This window comes from Mirounga angustirostris, unplaced genomic scaffold (assembly GCF_029215605.1).
Source record: "Mirounga angustirostris isolate CCGP_5_RB_7025 unplaced genomic scaffold, mMirAng1.0.hap1 SCAF_2, whole genome shotgun sequence".
Lineage (NCBI taxonomy): Eukaryota > Metazoa > Chordata > Mammalia > Carnivora > Phocidae > Mirounga > Mirounga angustirostris.
Window position 1 is genome coordinate 603,437 of NW_026991710.1, and position 13,969 is coordinate 617,405.

Genomic DNA, 13,969 nt, shown 5'->3' on the forward strand with positions numbered 1-13,969 from the left:
ACACCCATGGAGGGTGCACGTGCTGGCACGGAGGGGCAGAGGGTCCGGGGACCCACCCGGCCAGGACACCCACTCGGGACGACGGAGGCCGAAGCCGATGGAAGGGCATGGGTGCACTCGGAAGACAGCTCCCAGCCCAGAATCCTGCCCAGCCAAACACCTAGTCGAGTGTGGGCAAAACCAAGGCATTTCCCCAGAAGCCCCCCTCAAACAGGTGCTTGTCCTTCATGTTTCCCCCCAAACAACTGTGCGGGAAAGACCACTGAAGGGTGAGCTCCAGGAGGCACAGCGGTGGCTCTGGCCGGGGGTGGGGGTGGGGGAACGGGGGCGGGGGGACACCGGCTCGGGGAAGCCCCGTCCCTGCCCCCAGGGTCCCGTCTAGCCAGAGACTGAGGAGTGAGCCCAGGCCTCGCAGGTGCACCTTGGACCGTGGGCCAGCGCGGGATGGGGGTGCGGGGCCTGAGGGTGCCGACGAGCCTTCCAGGGGAACCTGTGAAAACCGCCGGCTGTGATGAGGATGACCCCGTTTACCCCGAGCTACTGTGAGGAAAGGACCACTCTGCTTGGCGCGTTTCTGCGAGCTGTGGAACCAGAGATCCCTGCAGCCTTCCGGATCTTCCGGAACTCTCATCTGCCGAGGCCCTGACATCGGCTCTTGTCCCAGGCCCCAGACTGGCCCGAGGCAGGTGCACTCGGGAGACGGGGGGCCGTGTCCCGGCAAACGCCATCGCTTGCACCCGCACCCACACCCCCTGCTGCGCCATAGCAGCAGCTTCCGAGCCCGACCCCCGCAAGGACCACAGCCCCCCGGGGCTCCCCAGGGCCACCCCCTTCAGCCAGAGCCCCCACGAGGCGAAGCCACTCACACAGACGCTGGGCCTGCCGGTTCTTTCTGGGATTTTTATTTCTTTAAAATAATTCATACAAATGGTTACAGTCACAAACATGATTTTAACCAAAATATTGCTAGCCTACCACATCAGCAGGACGGCACCTGAGCAGGCCGGGACGCTGCGCCCTCACATCCCCAGGACAGATGCCGACGGCCGCCGCGCGCGGAGGGCCAGGTGCACTGTTCTCTCACAGCCACTCTGCGGTGCCGCCTTCGTTTGGAACAAGGGGATTCATGCCAAAATCAGGAAAAACAGCCTTTGTTTTGTTTTTCTAAATTATTCTAAAAATAAGACAAGCAGGTAGAAAAAACAATGCACTGTGTGGCGTAGAAAGAAAAACGGGAAGGATTCGTTGTCCTGAGAAGTTTGCCAACTGCCTCGTTTCAGGGCGTGTTCCAACACACACGGGACACAGTCTGAGACCGACCTGCCGAATGCTCCCTCAGGGTTCTCTGTTGACAGCTAAGCAAACAAATCCTCTGAAATGTTCTAAAGACTGTACACAGACAAGAACATTCATGATAGAATTAACTACTAACTTCTTCTGCTTAACGAGGACGCAAAGGACACAGGACAGCGGCTGGCCCCGGGACAGGGCAACTACAGCTGAGGCGGGGGAGGCCGGCGCCACCTGGCCCCCGCCAGCGCCTGGACAGTCTCTGGAGCGCTGTGGCCACCCGCAGGCCGCCTCTGCACACGCCCGTCCGGGGGCGCCGCCCTGCCCGCGCCGAGGCTGTCGAGCTCCGCCCGGGCTACAACTGGTCACTCGCGTGGTCTCTATCTGCCTCGGGCTTGACGGTTTGGCCGGGAGAAGGGGCGTGGGGCGGGTGGGACACGGGGGGCAGGCCGTGGGACAGGGACATGGCGCTGGGGACAATGCCTTCGACGGCAGTCGGGATGCCGCTGGGGGCCACGCCCACCACGCCCGGCGGGTACCTGCTGGGAGGAGGGACGGCATGTGAGGCTGGCGGGGTCCCTCCCGGGGCCACAGCGTGGGCCCAGGACGGCTGGGGGCTGCTCCCAAAGGCCCTGCCTGGCGGGACCCCGCCCTGGCCCCAACTCCTCCCTCACCCCCCTTCACCCTCAGGTCTGGTGTGTCGGGCTCTCATCCCCAGACCTTCTGGTCCACTGGGGCCCACAGGAGCGTGCACGTCCAGGCCTAGGAGCCCCCCGCCCCCGGGACCCTGCCAGCAGTCACCACGGACGTGCTCGGTGTTCCCGAGCCCACCGCTACCCGCTCACCTGTAGGCGGCCCCGTTGAGCTCAGGGTGCACGACAGCTGGGTCCATGCTGGCCCAGTGGGTGGCGGCGGTCAGGTGGTCCTTGTTGACGCAGTTTTTCAGGCTGTCGGGGATGCGGCCTGGCAGATGCAGCGAGGAGAGGAAGAGCCGTGTCACACGGCTGTGTCCAGGAGCGTGGCAGCTCGGCGGTGGCGGGCACGGGCTGCAGGGTCCCCCACAGCTGGGCCTCCCTCCCTCTCGCTCTCCTCCCCTTGTCTGGACGCAGTCACCTCGCAGCTCAGAGATCCCCCCGGGCCCGGGCAGTGCCCTCAGCCCCCCAGCGGCCCCACGTCTGCAGGGCCTAGGGATTTCGGGGAGCGGCAGACAAGCTCAGCCCAGGTATAAAAACATAGCCAGACTTTTTAAACGAGGGGTGAGGAGGGTACACGTGCTGAATTCCCACGGAGGGACCATGGGTGGGCGTCCTAAGCGTGACGCACAAGGGGGCCCGAGGGCTACGTGGGGAGCACCACCGTGGAAGCCGGTTGCTGACCTCCACACTCGGGGGGATGGCACGGTGTGGCCCCCGCCAGCACAGCAGCCCAGAAGTGCAGGCCTCAGAAGGAGGCTCGGGTCCTGCCGGCCACCCTCACCTGTGATGGCTCTCCGGATTTCCCGGGCTGCCTCCTCCCGCATCTCGATGGACGCCTGCTCGCTGTACCAGGCCGCGTGGGGGGTGCAGATCAGGTTGGGTGCATCCTTCAGGGGGCCCTGGCTGAAGCTGCAGAAGGCACGAAGCAGGTCAGGGTAGGGTGGAGGGTGCCTGGCCCTGCCTGGAACCACACTCTAGCCGGTGTCAGACCAGGGGACCCTAGCGGGGTCAAATCTGCCACAGACTCCCGACAGCAGCAGGGAGGAATCCCAGCTAGAGGTACACGCCCCAGCCCGCCCTGCAGGTGAGGGCGTGAGGCCCCGCAGCAACAGGCTCCCAGACAACAGGGCAGACGCACGGTCAGGGGCCAGCTACTGCCCCAGACGGGCTTCTCAGGCGTGGGATCTCTACAGACAGCCCACACGGGGGTCAGTGGCCTCCTTCACCTGGGTGCCCCCAGGCACTCCGCATGAAGCGCAGGTCTGAGCCCCCCCACCCCGCCCATGGAGGCCTAGCTGGGCCCTGGGGGCAGGCCCGCCTGCAGCAGGACCTCAGGCTGCACACGCAGCCCAAGGATGGAGCCTGGAGACTGCCAGTGGGCATCAGCCCCGGCCCCACGCCTGACCGGGGTCAGTGTGGGGCACGAGCTGGGGCGAGGGCTCAGTCTGAGAGAGGTGGCATCCAGGAATCACCCAGGGCGCTGCCAGGAGGCACCTGAAGGGCTCGGACTCGTGCACGTCCAGGGCGGCGCCCCGAATCCGCCCCTCCTTCAGAGCCTGGGCCAGGGCCTTCTCGTCCACCAGGCCGCCCCGCGCCGTGTTCACCAGGAAGGCGCCTTGTCGCATCTGGGAGGACACAAAAACAGCACCAAGAGTGAATCAACACAGGGCCCTCTTCGCTTGCCCCCCAGCCCCAGGGGACGGGCCCAGCAGGGACGTGGAGCAGATAGGGGCCGGCAGGGGGACGAGGGCTCGGGGTCTGTGTGGACCCTGCTTCACTCTGAGGACCTCTGGCTGGAGCAAACGCACCGACTCACAGCCGACCTCCTCCCGCTCCCGGTGGTGAGGTGCGGGCTGGGTCGTGGGGTCTCCTGGCCCGGCCCCCAGGATGCTTGGGGTGCCTGGAAAGGATCTGGCGTGTCTAGGACACGGCCTGGCCCAGGAGTGATGGGCACAGGCCCGAGATGGGGTCTTCAGTGCAGTGGCCCGGCCAGAGGGCCTGGCGTCCGAAGCTGGGTGGCAGCTTCATTTCCTTTTGCTAAAAACCCTTAGAGCTGCCCGGAAGGCACTCCCCTCCAGGCTTCGTGGTAAGGGGGGCTCCCCGTGCGCTGAGGTGACAGGTCCCTTGGGACCAGCTAAGCCTGTCCCGCCGCGGGGCTCACGCAGCCCGCTCTCAGCTCAGCTCCTCGGTCGGCTCTCCTGTTCACACCTGGTTTTTGGGGATGGAACCCCAGGGCCATGCCTGTGCCCACCCCATCCCCCAGCCCACACCCACCCACGGCAGACAGAGAGGAGCCCCGGGTGCCTGGCCTCGTCCTTCACGGGAGGCGGAGAGCATCAAGCACACGCCAGCCCACAGACCTGTGCGCACACGCACGTCCCCACACCCGGGTGTGAGCACCCAGGGCAGCGCCCCATAGCGGCCGTGGGACACTCCCGGCCGCGGTCAGCGCTCATCCTGGCGCAGGCAGACGCGCGGCGAAGCCCAAGACCTCGGGCGCGGTGTGCCGTAGCTGTGGGGACGCTGGGGCCCTCCGCACAACTCAGGACACAGCCCGTCTGCAGCTGGCTCCCCAGCACTTGAGCCCATGGGGCGGGAAGAGGCCCCGGACCCCCAGGCCATGAGCCCGCGCCCACCTGCTTGACGGTGAAGTCGTTGATGAGGTGGTGGTTGTGCTCGTTGAGGCCGCAGTGCAGGGTGACGCAGTCGCTGTGGAAGAGCAGGTCCTGCAGGGTGCTCACCCGCTGCAGGCCCAGCGCCCGCTCGGTGCCGTCCGCCAGGTACGGGTCATAGAAGAGCACGTTGAAACCGAAGGCCTTGGCCCGGAGCGCCACCGCCTGCCCCACACGACCTGGCAGGGCGGGACACGGTGTCACCACGGCCACGGATCGAGGGGCCCCCACACGGCCCGCAGCCCCGTGTGCCCGGGGCTGACACGGAGGGGAGCGAAGCCCCGTCCGCCCCGGGACCCCTGCCGGCCGTGCGCAGACAGGGGATTCAGGGAGGAGGGCGGGGGGCTGGAGGTGCTCCCCAGGGAGTGCACGGGGTGGGAGCTGCAGCATCTGAGGAGTGGCCCTGCACCCTGGAGGGAAGGTGCAGGGCCGAGGTGCTCACAGCCCTGTACCCCAGGAGGTAAGTGCCGACCTGGACACCGTGGGGCCACGGTGGTACCCCAGGAGGTAAGTCCTGGGCAGCTGGGCGCTGGGGAGGGGTGGCCAAAGTCCCCACATTTCAGGGGGCCCCACCCCTCCTGGAGCCCCGGGGCTTGCTCTGAGCAAGAGAACGCTAACAAAGAAAGCAAGCAAGGGATGGAAACATCCCACGCACCCTGAGGCCGCCATGGGGTCCGTGTGCACCTGCCTGCTGGAGGGCATCAGCCAGGGGAGCAGGGTCACCAAGGCCCCAGGCAACCACTGTGCCCGTGAGTGACCCCAGGTGAGGCCAGAGCAGAGCCATCCTGCCATTTCTACCCAAAATACAAACCCACAGCATTGTGAGGTCAAGTAACTGGTTGTCTCCCAACACTCCGTCACAGAGTGTCCGCGACCTGGTAGACGGTACCTGACACGTACCCAGACCAGGAGCACTGTGTAAACAATCACAAGAGGGTGCCCGGGTGGTGCACCCAACTGAGCGTCGGACTCTTGATTGTGGCTCAGGGCATGATCTCAGGGTGGTGAGATCAAGCCCCACACCGGGCTGCACGCTCAGAGTCTGTCTGAGATTCTCTCTCTCCCTCTGCCCCTCCCCTGCTTGTGCACTCTCTAGATAAATAGAATCTTTAAAACAAACAAACAAGCAAACAAACAGTTCCTGGAGGGGCCGGGCTGAGGGGCTGCTCTGGTCGCCTCTGCCATGTCACCTGGCTCTGGTTAAGACGCAGACTCAGCCCACACAGCCCCACCAGGTCAGAGTTGCATTTGAACCGGGCCTGTTGAGTCTCTCGACAACACTGCTTCAGGAGGTCAGGTGGCCCCCAAATCCCCCAGCCAGGCAAACCCAGCTGCCCACTCCCCACCCGTCCTCCCCACCCAGGCCCCGAGGTGCAGGGCGCCCATGGGGGCCAGCGCTGGCGTCCGTGTGCCCATCTGCAGCAAGACCGTGAGCTGTACTGGACGAGAGGCCTGCGTCCCATGGACGCCCTGACGTCTTACACTAAAGGCAGGCGGGTCCCTGTCAGGTCTCTCCCACGCTGCACAGAGCGCACCGCTGGGGAGCCAGTGGGGCAGGGGCGGGCACGGGGGCCTACCCAGAGCAAGTTCGGGAAGCAGCAGGACGAGGGGGCCGGCAGTGAGCTACGGCCCCGTCTGTCCCGGGCCTCCCAGGTGGAGGGAGCCGAGTTCAGACACAGAGATGGGCCACAAACAAGGCAGAGAAGAGGGATGTCACCGACCCAGGACAGTGGCCCGCACAGCGGGTGAACCAGCTCCCGCCCCCCAGAGCAGGGCTAAGAGCCACCGGGCCCTCACCAGAAGGCCACGTCTACTCAGCCATGGGTGGGGGCGTGGGGGGCAGGGTGAGCGTGTCTGGGCATGGTGAGCATGCGTCAACGTGCCGGTGGCGTGCATGAGCATGCACGGCTGTACGCAGAGGCACGGGACTCACGTCTGCCCGTGTGTGACCCGCACCCAGTGTTCCTGGGGCAGAAGGAGTCAGCCCCAGGCGGGCCCTGGGTGGGGGGAGCCGTCCGGCAGCACAGCCGAGCCCTGGCTCGAGGCCTGCGGAGCCCGCAGAGAGGGAGCACGGAGCTTAACTCACCCAGTCCTATGATGCCCAAGGTCTCCCCGCGGATCCTGGCGGCTCCGGAAGCCACCTCCCGGATCTGCTCGACACTCTGGACCCGCGTGCCCTCCCGCAGCGCCTGGTGCAGCCACGTGGTCCTGCGATACAGGTTGAGGATGTGGCACATGGTGGAGTCGGCGGTCTCCTCGACAGACGCCGCCGGCACGTTGCAAACAGCGATGCCTGGGAAACACAAGACACACGGAGCTGGTCACCAAAGCCAGTCCTGGTGCTCCCCCACGGCGGGCCAGACCCTGACACGACGCAGGTGACCCACCCCAGCCGTGGGGAGAGACCGCCTGTAGGTCCAGCAAGTAGACAGGACAGAGCGGAGACCGCCTGTTGAGTCTCAGACGCTCAGAGTCTGTCTGAGATTCTCTCTGTCCCTCTGCCCCTCTGCAAATGCCAGCACCTGGGTCTGCCCTGCCTGGACCTCGGGCCACCTGACCTTCCAGGAAGGGGTCACGGGCAGGCCAGCATCCGGAGCCACTCACAGCCACTCACACCTGCACAGGCCCCACCCCTCCTGCCTTCCTTGGCTCCCAAGCCAACTGAGACCTGGCTTTGGACAGAGAGGCCCCCTGCCCTCCCAGTTCCCACGGCCCCAACAGCCCCTTAGCAGCCGTGGAAAGTGAGCTGGTTCAGGCCTCTCCTCTACACTGAGCTTCGGTGGCCAGTCCTGTGCATGCACGGGCCGGGTACCACTGGGCCTCATGGCCCAGAGGTGGACCCAGCCCCTCCGCATCGCTACATGCCTCTCCCGAGCCTGACCCCTTCCACCCTCGTTCTGCCCTGCCCTGCTATCTTCTCGCTCTGCCTGCAGACTGGTCACCTCCTCGCTGAGGGGAGGCACCTGCTGGCCAGACGGGGCTCTGATGCTCCTGGAGCTACTCCAAATGCCAGGACGATGCCCCACACACCCACAGGGCTCTAGGAGAGGGCCCAGGGTGGATCCTGTTCTTCCTTCCAGAAAAAACTCAGCCCGCCAGGAAATGCGAGAGCAGGCGGGAAGCAGGAGGACCGGGCTACACCGTCACCTAAATCTGGGGACAAAACTGCTGGCGGAGAGGGCAAACCAGGTCCTGGGGCTTCTGAGTCCCCACCTGAGCCCCCGCCTGTCCCCACAGGACATGGCCCTGACTCCCTGGTGGAGGAACAGAGCCCCAGCCTGTGACATCACAAAACAGGGCACACTCGTGCACCGGGACAAAGGCCCCCAGGGACCCCCAGGGCAGAAAGCACACAGGCCACGGTCCCCCACTGCTGCCTTACTGGGGATGCCGCCTAGGGACGGGTGACAGTAGGGCCAGAGGGCTCTGCCACGTGAGCTGGTGGTGGGCAGGAGGGTCCACACAGAAGCAGAGTAAACTGAGTCTGCGGGAGACACAAATGCCGGGCTGTCCCGGGTCCTGTTCCTTCAGCTGCAACCTGGGCAAAAGGACGGGCCAGACCAGGCACCGGGGCACAACCTGAAGCTGTGGGCCTCATGGGGCACATGCTCGCCTCACCAGGCCACGGCTGGTGCAGACACACAGGCCGTGGAGATCAGAATGCACCTGCCCCCTGCAAGGCTCTCTGAGGGAGCCGCGTTGACCAGGGAACTGGCGTGGGGCCCCGCACCCCGAAAGCCGGCTCACAAGTCACTTCCAACCAAACAAGGAGGTGCGAGAGAATTCTCGGTGTAAAAGCAAAACCAGCCTACGAGGCCAAGGAAAGAAGACACAGTTGCAGAGCGAAGAACTGCAAGCACCCTACCTAAGTCCCCGGCCGACTTGATGTCGATGTTGTCAAAACCGCTGCCGATCCTGACGATGATGCGCAGAGCTTTGAACTTCTCCAGGTCCTCCCTGGTCAGCGTGATGGTGTGATACATCAGCGCCCCCACCGCCTCGTTCAGCACCTGCCGGGACCGAAGGTGGCCACCCCGTCAGAGGCTGGCCGCGCGGGGCCCTGAGCCTGGCTGCTGCCGGCCGCCTGCCACCCCAAACCAGCCCAGACACCCCAACCCCGGGGCGGGGGGAGGGCTGCTAATGCTCCCCCTCCAGCCTGACTGCAGGCTGGGACGGTCCCGAGAGGCCCGCAGTTCCCTTGGGTCTCCGTCCCCGTGTGCACCGCACTGCGGCCTCCCCTGGGCAGGAGCCCCTTCTGTGACATTGGGGGTGACTGCGGGTGACCCTGCTGGCTCTGGGCTCCGACTCCCCAGCAGCCTAGGGGTCCCGCCCCCCGAGAGAACGCACTCTGTGTGTGTGTGCGGGAGCTGGGCTCACCTTCCGTGTGGGCACCAGACAGTAAAACAGGATGCTGAGGAGGACGCGGAGCATCTGAAACCCCCAGACCCCGCAAGGGCCACACTGACACACTGCCACGGGGGGAGAGCGACAAATAGTCCCGGCACAAACGCACACGGGGCCCCGTGACGGCGACCCGCCGCCTGGAAAGGGCCGGCCTCCGGGTCACTGGCCTCTGCGCACTGCCCACTGCGCCCTCCCCACGTGCTCCCCTGCGGCTCCCACATGCAGGCGTGGTCTCCACGACAGCCCTGGACACCTGCCCTGACGGTGTCCACGTGTCTCTGTGTGGCCTGGGTCGCCTCGCGTGAAGCCCCATGAGCAGGTCGGTGTCCTGTCTCCCCAGGGTTTAGATGACATGTGCTGAGCTGCAACTCGTTTGCAAAACCGCCCAATGGGAAGGACCCTCCCCTTAGTTGGGGCTCCACCCGCGACAGGGCCCCGCCCCACAAGACCCCCAGCTGTAGCTCTCCGCGGGTGGGGACAAGCCCTGAAGAGGAAGGCACAGGCGGAGCCCACGCAGACCACGCTCACGCCCCACGCCGGGCCAGGAGCGTGCAGACCACGCCCCCCGCCTAGCCAGGCAGGTGCAGATCACGCCCATGCCCCACGCAGGGCGAGACCACACCCCACGCCCCACACAGGGCCAGGCGCGTGCAGGCTACGCCCCACACCCCACGCCGGGCTGGGCAGGCGCAGAGCACGCCCCACGCAGGGCCAGGCGCGTGCAGACCACGCCCCACGGAGGGTCAGGTCCGTGCAGACCACGCCCCACGCTGGGCCAGGCATTGCTCCCAGCGTGCACAGCACCCCGCCTTAGCGTCTCCCAAACAGACGAGGCCCCCAGGTATGCCCCACAGCCAGGCTGGGGTGGGGGGGGGAGAAACACCTGGCTCTGCAAGGGGGCGCGCCTGGCTCCTGGAGGGCTTGTCTCAGGTCCAGGAGGGCGGCAGGCCCGTGCCCCAGGGCCGCGAGCGCTCCCTAAAGGGCTGTCGTGATCCGCAGAGGACACGCTCTGACAACAGCCAGACATTGGCCGAGGGCCTGCAGTGTCCAATTTCCCGCCCAAGGGCAGGGGCCCAGTATGTAACCCATGACCTGTCATAGTTCAGGGACGGGCTTTATTCTTCCCTAGCAGGATACAACAGTGGGCCTTGCAATCAAGGGTACATCACATTCAGTGAAATGCTCTGGCCACCGCGTCTGCGCCCCCCCCCCCCCCCACCGAGCCTCCTGCGCTGGGTCTCATGGATGGCGAGGGAGGCTGCTGATGGGCTGTGCGCAGGTTGCTGGCCCACAGGCACCATGTGTGAGTGACACATTGACTGTGCCCCCACCAGCCTGGACGTTGGGCTGATGCAGTGAGTGGCCTCGAGCAGGTGTCTCGTGTGGGGTGCAGGGCCTACAGTGAGGCTGCTCACTGCCCTCTCATCCCGTTCTCTACAAGAGCTGAGCCTCTGACAGATGGCAACCCAAAATACAGACAGTTGGCTCTGAGGCTGGCGTGACTTCCCTTCCCCTTCCGATGGCCAACCTGGCCGGGAGCACATGCCCTTCAGGGACCACACAGAATAAGCCGAGGGAGAGACGGATGAATAGCAGGGCAGAGGGCATCTGGGTCCCTGGTCCTGGAAGCAGTGGCGGGCCTGGACGTTAAGCGAATGGCCAGGTGCTATTGGCCCCTACTCTGGTTCCCCCACTGAAGATCCCAGGAACCTCGGCTCCTGTTCCCGCACTTCTCACGGAAGATCCCAGGAACCTCGGCTCCTGATCCCGCACTTCTCATTGAAGATCCCAGGAACCTCGGCTCCTGATCCCACACTGAAGATCCCAGGAACCTCGGCTCCTGATCCTGCACTGAAGATCCCAGGAACCTCGGCTCCTGTTCCCGCACTTCTCATTGAAGATCCCAGGAACCTCGGCTCCTGATCCCACACTGAAGATCCCAGGAACCTCGGCTCCTGATCCTGCACTGAAGATCCCAGGAACCTCGGCTCCTGTTCCCGCACTTCTCATTGAAGATCCCAGGAACCTCGGCTCCTGATCCCACACTGAAGATCCCAGGAACCTCGGCTCCTGATCCTGCACTGAAGATCCCAGGAACCTCGGCTCCTGTTCCCGCACTTCTCACGGAAGATCCCAGGAACCTCGGCTCCTGATCCCGCACTTCTCATTGAAGATCCCAGGAACCTCGGCTCCTGATCCCACACTGAAGATCCCAGGAACCTCGGCTCCTGATCCCACACTGAAGATCCCAGGAACCTCGGCTCCTGTTCCCGCACTGAAGATCCCAGGAACCTCGGCTCCTGATCCCACACTGAAGATCCCAGGAACCTCGGCTCCTGTTCCCACACTTCTCACTGAAGATCCCAGGAACCTCAGCTCCTGATCCCGCACTGAAGATCCCAGGAACCTCGGCTCCTGATCCCGCACTGAAGATCCCAGGAACCTCGGCTCCTGATCCCACACTTCTCACTGAAGATCCCAGGAACCTCGGCTCCTGATCCTGCACTGAAGATCCCAGGAATCTCAGGCCCAGTTCCTGCACTGAAGATCCCAGGAACCTCAGCTCCAGTTCCTGCACTGAAGATCCCAGGAATCTCAGTCCTGGACTCCCGGGAGGACATCAAGGCTGCACAGGCATGGACTCCTGGTACCTTGACTGCACCTGGTGTGGGTGGGGTGAGGACCCACGTGTGACAGCTGGGTAGCAGTGAGTGCTCACAGGGCAGAGCGCATGGGGAGGCCGGCTAGGAGGTGGATGCAGTGAGGGCCTGGGATGGAGGAGAGAAAACAGACCTTGGCTGACCATACCACAGGAGGAGCCCTCTGGCCACCCTCTGCCGAGCTGGACTGGAGGAGGGTGGCCACAGCAGTGGGGGGCGAGTGGACAGACTCGTCGGTGCCCACTGTGGGCAGACAGCCATGCAGTGGGAACAGAGAGAAAGACGCATCCAAGCCAGCATTAGGAGGAGCGGCCCTGGACTCGGGGAAGCTCCAGAGGTAAGCCTGAGTCTCCAGGCTCGGCAGCTGGATGCATGCAGGCCTCCTCCCGAGATGCCCATGCAGAGGAGGCTCAGCTGTGGACAGGCGCGGAGGAGGATGCTCAAAGCAAAGGCCGGTGGTGTGTGCAGATGGCAACCTTCTTTTCATTTTGAGCGCTGACCCACGGCAGTAAACAATCTCCAAATCATGACTTTAACCACCCTGTGCTACATCCCAACCCGGACGACCCAGAACTTGTCTGGACGCTCCCTACTGCTGGGGCGCTCGGGCGGCCTCCACTGCCAGCTGAGCCGTGGTAAAATCCCGCGGCTTCCTTGAGATGAGTCCTTAGGGTGGAGACTAGCAGGCCCACAGGAGAACCCGCTGCGGGGCTCCGGGAAGTGCCGCTCGCTGCACCCTGGCGGTGGGACTACCCACCAGCACCGACTGTGCAACACTGGGCAGTCCAGGGTTTAAAACGCAATGTGTGATGGACGCAGACTGACATCTACTGTTTTTACCTTAACTTGCATTTCTGAGGGTGACTTGCCCACATACGTGTCTTGGTAAGTTATTTTTTCACGTCCTAACCTTTTTCTCCTAAGCGTATTTTTAATTACGTGGTACCCAGTGAAGCATTCTCAGAACAGGGAATGCAACCTGCTCCGTGGCTGTCTACCCCTGACCCTGGGCCAGGGAGGCCCCGCTCAGCTGCAGGTACTGGTACAAGGTACTGGCAGCTCCGTCCAGAGGGACGCAGGCCTGGGCCACCGCACTGCTCCATCCAGCCCCTAGGTCCACTCTCCTTGCAGCTTCCTCACGTTCCCTGTCATGACTGCAAAGTGGCTGGGATACCCCCAGGTATCACACAGACCTCCCGGGGACGAAGTTGGCAGGAATCCCCAGGGCCCAGTCTGTCTCCGTAAGTTGGAAACCAGCAGATGTCCATTCACATACCCCTCCACCAGCTGTGTGACCAGGCTTGTGACCTGTGTCCTTAACCCCGAAACAGGGTCCCATGGGGCCCACCTTGCAGAATAAACTCAGAGCGCAGGCCCCGGGTGCTCCCAGTGGCAGCAGGGCCGGAGGGGAACTCACCGGGCAGCACGTACAGGGCGGCCGGGTCTGGCTGGCCAGAAGGATGCCTGCTGGTGGGCCCTGGCCAGGACCCACCACACCGTCCCAGAGGTGGGGGCTGCGCTCGCATCCTGCACACACAGAGATGCACGATTCACAAGTGTTCTGTGACTTCTGTGGATTTTACTTACTCTCTGGGTCATTCTGTGCGGCTTCAGCTCAGAAAAGCGTTGGCATGGTGCCTCCAACACACTGCCCGTGGTTCCAGACGCTTCCCTGTGAGACAGCCGCGCGCAGGCCCAGAGAACACTGCATCCTTCAGGTCTGCGCAGCCAGCCCGGCCACGCCCCCCATGGAGCAGGGGTGGCGCCTCGCGCCTCCTGGTGCGGCCACGTGTGGCGGGAGCCCCTGCTTCCCGGTGGCCGCTCTGTCTTCGCGCAGATGCCCCCTCCGTCACCCACCTTCTGCCGGGAGCCTGAGCATCTACCGCCAAATCCCTGGTTGTTGTAGGTGCTGCCAACGTCCACCCACTTCTCACGTGTTCCTTCTTTCGCCACGTGATTGTTTCTGATTGCCTCTTAATCAGACCACCTTTTCCTGTACGCGGCACCGTTTTCTGCACCACGTGCCTCAGGTAAGAAGCACATCCCCTCCAGAAGCTCCCCCAATTCATCTGCTGCAACGTGTGCACACGTGTGGCCGTGCCAGGGCTCACTTCCCCATCCTCTCCCCTGCCCCAGGGCGTCTGTCCCACCCACTCACGGGCACCGACATGGCCCAACTCTCTGCCCAGAGTCGCCGTGGCCCTCCTGCTGCCCTCCGCCACCCAAGGCTTGCTTCCAGGCCTGTTTC

General features: G+C 64.3%; 1 protein-coding gene across 8 annotated transcripts in view; it reads right to left on the reverse strand.

Moving 5' to 3' along the window:
- Positions 1–880: 880 nt before the first annotated feature.
- The window catches only part of CTBP1 (C-terminal binding protein 1), a 28,037-nt gene continuing 14,948 nt past the window's right edge, over positions 881–13,969 (reverse strand). For 5 of the 8 annotated variants that reach the window (XM_045881653.2, XM_045881655.3, XM_064584118.1 and 2 more), the window contains 7 exons: positions 8,523–8,667; positions 6,744–6,950; positions 4,622–4,836; positions 3,480–3,610; positions 2,767–2,894; positions 2,136–2,253; positions 881–1,832 (listed from right to left, as the gene is read on the reverse strand). In XM_045881653.2, the coding sequence (XP_045737609.1) occupies positions 1,646–1,832; positions 2,136–2,253; positions 2,767–2,894; positions 3,480–3,610; positions 4,622–4,836; positions 6,744–6,950; positions 8,523–8,667 (1,131 nt within the window). In that variant the 3' untranslated portion in view covers positions 881–1,645. Of the gene's footprint in view, positions 1,833–2,135; positions 2,254–2,766; positions 2,895–3,479; positions 3,611–4,621; positions 4,837–6,743; positions 6,951–8,522; positions 8,668–9,034; positions 9,675–13,138; positions 13,249–13,969 lie in introns of those variants that run through there. The other 3 variants (XM_045881659.3, XM_064584119.1, XM_045881654.2) reach the window with 3 other exon arrangements.